This window comes from Pseudophryne corroboree (assembly GCF_028390025.1).
Source record: "Pseudophryne corroboree isolate aPseCor3 chromosome 3 unlocalized genomic scaffold, aPseCor3.hap2 SUPER_3_unloc_67, whole genome shotgun sequence".
NCBI classification, from domain to species: Eukaryota; Metazoa; Chordata; class Amphibia; order Anura; family Myobatrachidae; genus Pseudophryne; species Pseudophryne corroboree.
In genome coordinates, this window is record NW_026967560.1 from 649432 (window position 1) to 662561 (window position 13130).

The 13130-nt window shown below is 52.6% G+C and overlaps 1 protein-coding gene across 1 annotated transcript in view; it reads right to left on the reverse strand.

Moving 5' to 3' along the window:
- LOC134984583 (uncharacterized) overlaps nt 1-12486 on the reverse strand; it is a 146448-nt gene extending 133962 nt beyond the window's left edge. Inside the window, exons 1-2 of the mRNA XM_063950135.1 lie at nt 12292-12486; nt 3881-3920 (exon numbers count right to left, since the gene is read on the reverse strand). Of these exons, the coding sequence (XP_063806205.1) occupies nt 3881-3920; nt 12292-12486 (235 nt within the window). The remainder of the gene's footprint in view (nt 1-3880; nt 3921-12291) is intronic.
- Nucleotides 12487-13130: the final 644 nt, after the last annotated feature.

Here is a 13130-nt window from a genome sequence, read left to right on the forward strand (position 1 = left end):
TACACACAAGGGCGGCATGATGGGAGGATGAGGAGGAGTATCGCACTAATGCGTATCTGTCACGTGAGCCTGGACACCCTACTCTGCTCTCACTGGCTGATGAATGTACACACAAGGGCTGCATGATAGGAGGATGAGGAGGGAATATCGGATTCATGCGTCTGTCACGTGACCCTGGACATCCTACTCTGCTCTCACTGGCTGACGAGTGTACACACAAGGGCTGCATGATAGGAGGATGAGGAGGGAATATCGGACTCATGCATCTCTGTCACATGACCCTGGACACCCTACTCTGCTCTCACTGGCTGATGAATGTACACACAAGGGCTGCATGATAGGAGGATGAGGAGGGAATATCGGATTCATGCGTCTGTCACGTGACCCTGGACATCCTACTCTGCTCCCACTGGCTGACGGGTGTACACACAAGGGCTGCATGATAGGAGAATGAGGAGGGAGTATCGGACTCGGGAGTCTCTGTCACATGACTCTGGACATCCTACTCTGCTCTCACTGGCTGACGAGCGTACACACAAGGGCTGCATGATAGGAGGATGAGGAGGGAATATCGGATTCATGCGTCTGTCACGTGACCCTGGACATCCTACTCTGCTCTCACTGGCTGACGAGTGTACACACAAGGGCTGCATGATGGGAGGATGAGGAGGGAATATCGGACTTGTGCGTATCTGTCACATGACCCTGGACACCCTACTCTGCTCTCACTAGCTGACGAGTCTACACACAAGGGCGGCATGATGGGAGGATGAGGAGGAGTATCGCACTAATGCGTATCTGTCACGTGAGCCTGGACACCCTACTCTGCTCTCACTGGCTGATGAATGTACACACAAGGGCTGCATGATAGGAGGATGAGGAGGGAATATCGGATTCATGCGTCTGTCACGTGACCCTGGACATCCTACTCTGCTCTCACTGGCTGACGAGTGTACACACAAGGGCTGCATGATAGGAGGATGAGGAGGGAATATCGGACTCATGCATCTCTGTCACATGACCCTGGACACCCTACTCTGCTCTCACTGGCTGATGAATGTACACACAAGGGCTGCATGATAGGAGGATGAGGAGGGAATATCGGATTCATGCGTCTGTCACGTGACCCTGGACATCCTACTCTGCTCCCACTGGCTGACGGGTGTACACACAAGGGCGGCATGATAGGAGAATGAGGAGGGAGTATCGGACTCGGGAGTCTCTGTCACATGACTCTGGACATCCTACTCTGCTCTCACTGGCTGACGAGCGTACACACAAGGGCTGCATGATAGGAGGATGAGGAGGGAATATCGGATTCATGCGTCTCTGTCACGTGACCCTGGACATCCTACTCTGCTCCCACTGGCTGACGGGTGTACACACAAGGGCGGCATGATAGGAGAATGAGGAGGGAGTATCGGACTCGGGAGTCTCTGTCACGTGACCCTGGACATCCTACTCTGCTCTCACTGGCTGACGAGTGTACACACAAGGGCTGCATGATAGGAGGATGAGGAGGGAGTATCGGACTTGTGCGTCTCTGTCACGTGACCCTGGACATCCTACTCTGCTCTCACTGGCTGACGAGTGTACACACAAGGGCTGCATGATGGGAGGATGAGGAGGGAGTATCGGACTCATGCGTCTCTGTCACGTGACCCTGGACACCCTACTCTGCTCTCACTGGCTGACGAGTGTACACACAAGGGCGGCATGATAGGAGGATGAGGAGGGAGTATCGGACTCATGCATCTCTGTCACATGACCCTGGACACCCTACTCTGCTCTCACTGGCTGACGAGTGTACACACAAGGGCGGCATGACAGGAGGATGAGGAGGGAGTATCAGACTCGTGCGTCTCTGTCACGTGACCCTGGACACCCTATTCTGCTCTCACATGCCACATGATTCCCTGGCTGTCTCAGGACATTGATAGCAGAATTAATAAAGCATTTTTATGTTACATTTTTTTAAACATTTTCTTTTTTTCTTACATTTTTATTGACAGATGGAACTGGAAGGTGACGTCTAGGTGTCCAGGTCCACTGCGCATCAGGAGGACCTATCAGCATCTCTCAATGTTCCCGTGTGGTAAATCGGAATTACTATAGAGCCAAGGAGTGCATGCCTATGAGAAGTGGGTGTGGCCATGTGCAGGAACCACCCCTGCCCCTTCCTATACCCTAAATAACTGCGTCCTGCACTCAGTATGGGGCCCATTTATCAATAATAACATTTGTAACCCAAATCCGCAATGTACTATGTGATTATACCGGCATGTATCAAAGAGCATGCGACCAAAAGGAGCCTGTCCCCGTGATGTCCCCGGAGTGGAGGAGGGGCTTATTTACATGCGCAGTCCTGCCGACCAAACATGCGCAGCGGCCATTGCCGGGGAAGTTTACGGGGGGAACCCTTTGCCGGCTAATTGTGTGATCTATAGCCCATAGGCTAATGCCATGGAGGTAACGGTGGGTGGCAGTCGAGCTTGGTACATCTGGCGGCATTACACACCCTCCCTATGGGGGCTGCGGGGGAATGGAGGGATCACAGCAGGTATTGGATATATCAGTCTTACGTTTGTGTGTTACCCCTCTAACCACAGGTCTGGAACGCCGGCCTGTCTCTGCGTTACCGCGGTCACCGGCTTACCGCCCAGCGCCACACACAAGGGATGGGTCAATGAGCCGGTGACACCGGAGCAGTGTGAGCGCAATCCTGCCTTCTGCCATCGCTGTGCGGGATAATAGAGCTGCAATGTCAGAGAGGACAATCAGCAACATATGGCCGACGTGCATCAGATCGACAGGTACAAAATAGCAATAGTTGACACAAAAATGGTCGACACACATTTTTTGTGGCAAAATGTTCTGTGACCACCGTCAGTACAAACGTAGACGCTCGCCACAGTACAACCCCAACACATGTCCCCGTGGATAGTAAATCCAGCACGTTGGAAAACCTGTGAAAAACCTAAAGAAACATGCGTCGCCCATTGTCAGCTTTTTGTACCCGTCGACCTTAAGCACTGTTGACCATATGATGTAGACCTAAATCGTCAATCTATCACCTGGATACCGCTGTGTGAGCTCCTCACTTGTCCAGAGAGCTCACACTCTACTAGGAGGAAGACTGAATTCCCACGGAGTAAGTGCCCCAGCAGTGCAGTAGGCCGAGCCTCCCCGGGGACCGCAGCAAGGAATAATCGCCTCTTTCCCCAGACTTACAGAGCTGAGAGGCTGGGGGTTAAGTGCGGCTGATTGGTCATTTCCTGGAATTCTCACCAGCAGCAGCAGCAATGGGTGAGGCTGTACCCCCCACCCCCGGGTGACCAGATGTGAGAGCAGCACTGGAGGGGTCATGTTCCCTATGTAGCTGCGCACAATGGATATTACGGTGTCATCGGTTACACATCATTATATCATTATTATATGCTGGGAGCGGTGGCCGCTGCAGTCAGGCGGGTGGGGTGTTTGGCGGTAAGTCACCTGTATACGCACACAACCACTTTCCCTGGATCCATCTCCCGCCATCCCCTAATAACGAGCATGAAGACTGATCAGTGTATATTACAGAGCGCCAGCCGGACCGGCCTTTAATCCATCACTTGTCATGCTCGGGGCTGAAGGTTTATTTTGCTTCTAGTTTCACAGCTGAACCCTTCACTTTGATATCTGACATCCAGCAATTTGGAGACTTGATGGGATCCCCAGAGAATTCCCGAGAGCCGAATATTATTCTGGGCCGAGGTGTGGGGGGACTCGCCTGGAGCTGAAGGCTGACACCTGCTTTGCTGAATGGAGGGTGGAGCGGGGCGGGGAAGGAGTGGGGGGGGAGATCAGGTGCCAGGTTATACCCGGAGTGTTAGAACATTACCTGTGTTACCGGCCCTCAGGTTCTGCGCTGCCGATGAGACCTGGGAAGATACACAAAACAGAAAACGTGACAATATAAATGGAATCATATACTTCATACAGCGGCTACAGGCGGGAACATAATGCGGAGAGCACTAGATGGAAGAGCATGGTAGCAGAGTGGTTAGCATTATATATAAATAGCATCATATATATTTCATATATCCGGGAATCATTATAAATACATTCTGTGCAAGTGTTATTTGTAACAGACAAATCTGTCGACTGTTTTAGGGGAGTGAATACTTTTGCAAGCCACTGACACAGAGGTTGATTGTATATATAATGGTAGAGCGATCAGTATTTATATATATATATATATATATGCATATATAAATATATATATATATATATATATATATATATATATGCAACAGGCCTTTCCTCCCTATGATAAGTCGCCCCTGCGCTCCTTCCTGTACTCTGCGGAATAGATGTATTGGTTTCTGCAGAATGTTCTGTATTATATATTATATTCTTTGGTAAGGACGTGTCATAGCAGCACAGTAGAACCATCATGGCTGATAGGCGCGCTCAGTAACCACTACATACATGCGTATGATACATAACACCGATGCTGTAATACCCGCCCTCTGCGGCAGGGGCAGTTATATATACATACAGGTGCTCCTAATCCCCACATCACATAAATACAGAATAATACACATTATACACCTTATATAATCCAATATACAATACAATAAGAGCCGCTCTGACACGTAGGGGATGGAATCTCTCCGATGCCCACTCAGCGTCTCCGACCGGAAAACTCTCCACATCTGACATGGAATACTGATGACGGAGGGAACGTGGGAGAATGACGGAACTAGTTTTCAGCAGAGTTGTTTCATGTGTCTATGGGAAATCTTTAGACGAGCCTTTGAACATTCATTTCAACCCAAACAAGTAATCAGAGCCCCCCCGTCATGTCCAGAGGGAGGGAGGTAAAAGTCAGTGGTCAGGCCGGGAGCAGGAATGTCAGAGGGGGGCTGCCACCTGTACCGTCCCAGCACAACCTCACTCATCTCCCATCCCGAGGGGCCCTCTAATGAGACACCGTGCCCCATACCTCGCACACTGCACCACTGATGTGTAATTCCAGAGTGCAGCCCTGATGCACCAGCTACACACCGACGCACCAGCTACACACTGCCAGCCCTGACCCACCAGCTACACACTGCCAGCCCTGACGCACCAGCTACACACTGCCAGCCCTGACGCACCAGCTACACACTGCCAGCCCTGACCCACCAGCTACACACACTGCCAGCCCTGACGCACCAGCTACACACACTGCCAGCCCTGACGCACCAGCTACACACACTGCCAGCCCTGACGCACCAGCTACACACACTGCCAGCCCTGACGCACCAGCTACACACACTGCCAGCCCTGACGCACCAGCTACACACACTGCCAGCCCTGACGCACCAGCTACACACACTGCCAGCCCTGACGCACCAGCTACACACACTGCCAGCCCTGACGCACCAGCTACACACACTGCCAGCCCTGACGCACCAGCTACACACACTGCCAGCCCTGACGCACCAGCTACACACACTGCCAGCCCTGACGCACCAGCTACACACACTGCCAGCCCTGACGCACCAGCTACACACACTGCCAGCCCTGACGCACCAGCTACACACACTGCCAGCCCTGACCCACCAGCTACACACACTGCCAGCCCTGACGCACCAGCTACACACACTGCCAGCCCTGACGCACCAGCTACACACACTGCCAGCCCTGACCCACCAGCTACACACACTGCCAGCCCTGACCCACCAGCTACACACACTGCCAGCCCTGACCCACCAGCTACACACTGCCAGCCCTGACCCACCAGCTACACACTGCCAGCCCTGACGCACCAGCTACACACTGCCAGCCCTGACGCACCAGCTACACACTGCCAGCCCTGACGCACCAGCTACACACTGCCAGCCCTTACGCACCAGCTACACACTGCCAGCCCTGACGCACCAGCTACAAACTGCCAGCCTTGACGCACCAGCTACACACTGCCAGCCCTGACGCACCAGCTACACACTGCCAGCCCTGCCGCACCAGCTACACACTGCCAGCCCTGCCGCACCAGCTACACACCAACGCACCATATACACACTGCCAGCCCTGACGCACCAGCTACACAATGCCAGCCCTGACGCACCAGCTACACGCTGCCAGCCCTGACGCACCAGCTACACGCTGCCAGCCCTGACGCACCAGCTACACGCTGCCAGCCCTGACGCACCAGCTACACGCTGCCAGCCCTGACGCACCAGCTACACGCTGCCAGCCCTGACGCACCAGCTACACGCTGCCAGCCCTGCCGCACCAGCTACACACTGCCAGCCCTGCCGCACCAGCTACACACTGCCAGCCCTGACGCACCAGCTACACACTGCCAGCCCTGCCGCACCAGCTACACACCAACGCACCAGATACACACTGCAAGCCCTGACGCACCAGTTACACACTGACGCACCAGCTACACACTGCCAGCCCTGACGCACTAGCTACACACTGCCAGCCCTGACGCACCAGCTACACACTGCCAGCCCTGACGCACCAGCTACACACTGCCAGCCCTGACGCACTAGCTTCACACTGCCAGCCCTGACGCATGATGTATGAGGAAAGAGGAGGGGACAGGTAGCATGAGACACCTGTGCACCTATACTCATCCAGGGACTGTGGTGGAGCTCTGTACTGTGCACCTCGGTGCCTCCTCAGTGCCTCCTCGGTGACCTGGGCAGACACAGGCAGCCTCTCACTAATTCCTGGTGAGTGACATCTGTATTCAGCAGAGAAGGTCTCCTGAGCGCTGCGATCAGAGAGGGTGAAGGGACAGTTCTCACACACTACAAGTGTCACCCTGTACACATGACACACAGGCACATTGTCCGACACACAACATACAATCCCACAACCTCCCATCAGCTCCCCTGTATCTGCGCACTCTATAACTGGGGGCAATTACTAGGAGAAATAAACAATCTGCAGAATTGAGGGGGAGATATCAATGAGGAGCCTTCACCATCCGGAGAGACCACCCTCCAACCTCCGCTCCACACTGCAACACTGTTCCCAGCCTGACACAATCACACCGCACCACACTGCAACATTGTTCCCAGCCTGACACTATCACACCGCACCACACTGCAACATTGTTCCCAGCCTGACACTATCACACCGCACCACACTGCAACATTGTTCCCAGCCTGACACTATCACACCGCACCACACTGCAACACTGTACCCAGTCAGAGACTAACCCACCGCGCCACACTGCAACATTGCTCCCAGCCTGACACTATCATACCGCACCACACTGCAACATTGTTCCCAGCCTGACACTATCACACCGCGCCACACTGCAACATTGCTCCCAGCCTGACACTATCACACCGCGCTACACTGCAACATTGCTCCCAGCCAGACACTATCACACCGCGCCACACTGCAACATTGCTCCCAGCCTGACACTATCACACCGCGTTACACTGCAACATTGCTCCCAGCCAGCCACTATCACACCGCACTGCAACATTGTTCCCAGCCAGACACTATCACACCGCACTGCAACATTGTTCCCAGCCAGACACTATCACACCGCACTGCAACATTGTTCCCAGCCAGACACTATCACACTGCAACATTGTTCCCAGCCAGACACTATCACACCGCACTGCAACATTGTTCCCAGCAAGACACTATCGCACCGCGCCACACTGCAACATTGTTCCCAGACAGACACTATCGCACCGCGCCACACTGCAACATTATTCCCAGCCAGACACTATCACACTGCACCACACTGCAACATTGTTCCAAGCCTGACACTATCACACCGTGCCACACTGCAACATTGTTCCCAGCCAGACGCTATCACACCGCACCACACTGCAACATTGTTCCCAGCCTGATCCTAACCCACTGCGCCACACTGCAACATTGTTCCCAAAATTATATTAACTCACGTACCAAAATAAAGAGATTTTTGATTAGACTTACCATAGTTAAATCTCTTTCTGCAAGGTACACTGGATTCCACAGGGAATTACATCGGTGTGTAGAGTTGGATCTTGATCCAAGGCACTAACAGGCTGAAGCTTTGACTGTTCCCAGGATGCATTGCACCGCCTCCTCTATAGCCCCGCCTCCAGGCACTGGAGCTCAGTTTTGTTAACCAGTCCAATGCAGTAGCAGGTAACAGAGAAGGCAGATGTTAGTCACATTGGCCCTCATTCCGAGTTGTTCGCTCGCTAGCTGCTTTTAGCAGCCTTGCAAACGCTATGCCGCCGCCCTCTGGGAGTGTATTTTAGCTTAGCCGAAGTGTGAACGAAAGGATCGCAGCGCGGCAACAAAAAAGATTGTGCACTTTCTGAGTAGCTCCAGACCTACTCTGCGCTTGCGATCACTTCAGATTATTTAGTTCCTGTTTTGATGTCACGAACACGCCCTGCGTTCGGCCAGCCACGCCTGCGTTTCCCCAGGCACGCCTGCGTTTGTATCTGATACGCCTGCGTTTTTCCACACACTCCTAGAAAACGGTCAGTTGATACCCAGAAACGCCCACTTTCTGTCAATCACTCTGCGGCCAGCAGTGCGACTGAAAAGCTTTGCTAGACCTTGTGTGAAACTACTTCGGCTGTTGTGAAAGTACGTCGCGCGTGCGCATTGCAGCACTTACGCATGCGCAGAAGTGCCGCTTTTTTTACTAAATGCTGCGCTGCGAACGAAAACAGCTAGCGATCAACTCGAAATGACCACCATAGAACCACATTCTCACGACAGGAGAAGGGACCAGCGGCTAATGCCATACAAACCCAAAGAAGCTAAGTGCGTCAGGGTGGGCGCCCTGTAGAGCCCAGTGTACCCGCAGAAAGAGATTTAACAAGGGTAAATTTACCATAAATCTCCTTTTCAGCAGCGGGGTACACTGGAATTCCACAGGGAATACATCGGGGATGTCCTAAAGGAGTTCCTCATGGGAGGGGACGCAATGTAGCGGGCACAAGAACCCGGCGTCCAAAGGAAGCATCTTGGGAGGCGGAAGTATCAAAGCCATAGAACCTAATGAACGTCTTCACTGAGCACCACGTAGCCGCCTTACACAATTGTTCTGTGGACGCGCCACAGCGGGCCGCCCAAGAAGGTCCAACGGGCCGAGTAGAATGGGCCTTAATAGCAGCAGGAGTCGGACGCCCGGCCTGCGCATATGCTTGTCCAATCACCATTCTAATTCATCTGGACAAAATTTGCTTAGCCAGCCACGTTTGTGAAAACCAAAATGGACAAAAAAGGAATATGACCTCCTAATAGAGGCAGTCCTGTCGGGTGGTATTCATGTGACCGCCGGTCAGCTGACCGACAGTCACATGACCTCCTCCACCAGCCCGACGGGTCACTGTCCCGATGGTCGGCATGCCGACCAACAGGGACTATTTCCACTCGTGGGTGTCCACGACACCCATAGAGTGGGAATAGAACCCGTGGCGATCGCAGGTCGCCACCGAGCCCGCATCGTGGCGAGCGCAGCGAGCCCGCAAGGGGCTTGCTGCACTCGTCCCTCCCCGCCGGGATCCCGGCGTCGGTATGCTGCCGGGATCCCGGCGTCGGTAAGCTGACCGGCGGTCAGGAGACCGCCGGTCAGCCGTACTACACCCGTCCTGTCCACGTATATACGGAGAGCCCTCACCACATCCAAAGACCGCTCTTTGGAAGATAAACTAGAAGAGATGAAGGCCGGAACCACAATCTCTTGGTTAAGGTGAAATGATGACACCACCTTAGACAAATAACCTGGGCGAGTTCTAAGAACTGCCCGGTCACGATGAAATATCAGAAACGGTGGACGGCAGGACAAAGCGCCTAAGGCCGAAACCCTTCTAGCAGAGGCAATAGCCAGCAAAAAGAGGACTTTGGCAGTAAGCCATTTAAGGTCCACTGTCTCAAGAAATTGAAATGGAGACTCTTACAGGGCATGCAGGACAACAGACAGATCTCATGGAGCCACAGGAGGGACATAGGGAGGTTGAATTCGCAATACGCCCTGAGTGAATGTATGAAAGTCAGGAATAGATGCAATTTTCCGCTGAAACCACACCGACAAGGCAGATATGTGAACCTTGAGGGAGGCCAGACGAAGTCCTAAGTCCAGGCCTTGTTGTAGAAAAGCCAAAAGTCTGGAAGTTCTGAATTTGTTGTAATTTTTAGCAGCACACCAGGTGAAGTAAGAATTCCAAACCCTATAATAAATCCGCGCAGAAGCCGGTTTGCGGGCCTTTAGCATAGTTTGGATAACCGCCTCAGAAAATCCTTTGGATCTCAGGAGTGAAGCTTCAAGAGCCACGCCATCAAAGCCAGTCTGGCCAGGTCCGGGTAGACACAAGGGCCCTGAACGAGGAGGTCTGGGCACTGAGGAAGTAGAAGAGGATGCTCTATCAATAGACCCTGCAGGTCTGAGAACCAATGCCATCTGGGCCACGCTGGAGCGACCAGAAGTAATATTCCTCCTTCTTGCTTGAACTTCCGCAGAACCCGTGGCAGTAGTGACACTGGAGGGAACACGCAGGGCAGCCAAAAGTTGAAGGGAATTGCCAGTGCGTCCACAAACGCTGCCTTGTCCTTGATCCGAAGACCAGAATTTTGTGATTGTGTCGAGACGCCATCAGGTCTACTTCTGGTAGACCCCACTTGTCCACTAGGAGTTGAAAGACTTCCTGATGAAGAATCCACTCTCCAGCGTGCATATCCTGACGACTGAGGAAATCCGCTTCCCAGTTGAGGACTCCCAGAATGAACACTGCCGATATTGCTGCCAGATGGCGTTCCGCCCAACGAAGGATTTTTTACACTTCCATCATTGCCATGCGGCTGCGAGTGCCGCCTTGATGGTTTATGTAAGCCACCGTGGTGGCGTTGTCTGATTGTACTTGAACAGGCCTGTTCTGTACCAGAGGCAAGGCTAGTGTTAATGCATTGAACACAGCTCGCAATTCCAGAATGTTTATCGGGAGGAGAGATTCCTCCGTGGTCCACTGACCCTGGAGAGAGCCGCAACCCCTCAGACTGGCATCCATAGTCAGTAGGACCCAGTTGGAGATCCAGAAGGGACGGCCCCTGCTCAACTGTTGGTCCTGTAGCCACCAGCTTAGTGACAGACGAACCTCCGGAGTCAAGGAGATCATTTGAGACCTGATCCGATGAGGCAGGCCATCCCACTTGGAAAGGATTAACCTCTGCAGAGGGTGGGAATGAAATTGAACGTACTCTACCATGTCGAAAGCTGACACCATGAGGCCTAGAACTTGCATCGCCGAGTGTATCGACACTCTTGTGCGAGAAAGGAAGTATCTGATCCTGTCCTGAAATTTCAGGACTTTCTCCAGAGACAGAAAATGTCTTCGGCTGTGTGTGTGTCCAGCAGTGCCCCCAGGTGCACCATGCTCTGAGCAGGGACCAGCGAGGACTTTTTCCAGTTGATGAGCTACCCGTGGGCTTGTAGGAATTGGACCATCAGTTCCAAATGACTGAGACGAACGTCTTGGGAGTTTGCTAGGATCAGCAAGTCGTCCAGATACGGCAGGATCCTGATTCCCTGACGACGGAGATGGGCTGTCATCACGGCCATTACTTTGGTGAAGATCCGAGGGGCCGTGGTCAATCCAAATGGCAGAGCCTGGAATTGATAATGTAGGTTGCTAATAGCAAACCGCAGATATTGCTGATGTGAGATGGCAATAGAAATATGCAGGTAAACATCCTGTATGTCCAGGGATACCATATAGTCCTCGGGTTCCATGGCCAGTACAATAGAGCGCAGAGTTTCCATACAGAATTTGGACAACCTCACAAATTTGTTCAATGATTTGAGGTTGAGTATAGGCCAGAAAGACCCATTTGGTTTCGGTAACAGAAACGGGGTCGAATAGTATCCCCTGCCTCTCTGGGACAGAGGTGCCGGCACTACCACTCCTGTGTCCAGGAGGAGTTGTACAACCAAGTGTAGAGCTTGCGCTTTCAATGGATCCGAAGGGATAACCGTCGAGCAGAACTGGCGAGGAGGACGTCTCTTGAAAGAGATTGCGTACCCGTGAGAGACCACTTCCCGCACCCAGGCATCTGAAGTGGTCTTTAACCAGACCTGGGCAAACTACAGAAGTCAGCCCTCCACCCTGGGATCCCCCAGTGGGAGGCCCGCCCCGTCATGCGGCAGGCTTGTCTTGTTTGGAAGCAGGCTGCCGGGCGGCCCAAGATTTTTAGTTTTGGGCTTAGTTGATTGGGAAGTACGAGCCTGTCTTGGGTACGCCTGACACTTTGTTTTTCCTGGAGGATGAAAGGAACAGTAGTACTCTTTGCCTTCGGTGTAGAAGGATTAGTACTTGGGAGGAACGCCAAGTCAGTCACTATCTTATTCAGATCCTCTCCAAATAGGATGTCTCCCTTAAAAGGGAGCCCCTCCAAGGTCTTCTTGGAGTCTATGTCCACCTTCCAGGACCTTAACCACAGAATTCGGCGTGCCAGTACAGATGTAGTAGATGCTTTGGCCGCCATTACGCCTGTATCAGAGGATGCCTTCTGAATATAATGGGAGGCTGTGGTAATATAACACAGATATTGTCTGGCAGTGTCAGAAAAATCCTGAGGCCACTCATCCTCTATTGCCTGAAGCATTGCTGCAATACCTTTCGCAGCCCAAGAGGCCGCCATAGTGGATCTATGTACAGCACCAATAAGGGAGTAAATAGACTTCAGGCATCCCTCCACGCGCTTACCCGTTGGTTCCTTCAGTGAGGTGACAATGGTGACAGGCAGAGTAGATGACACCATGAGACGGGCGACATGAGAGTCCACCGGCGGTGGAGTTTCCCACTTGTTACTCACTCCGCAGGAATAGGATAACGAGCTAGCATCTTTTTAGACAGGGAGAATTTCTTTACTGGAGAAGACCAGGGTTCCTGACGTGTGTCAATGAAATGGTCAGAATGTGGTAAAACTACTTTAGTAACCTTCGGACGTTTGAACTTATCAGGTTTCTTAGACGCAGTAGTAGGATCTACCTCATCATCAATTTGTAGAATCAGCTTAATAGCCTCCGCTAGGTCAGGAACATCAACCTGAGCTGTAGGTTCCTCATCATAAGCAACTGTATTAGTGTCTGACGGATCAGTATAATCCCCATCCTCATTAAAATTATC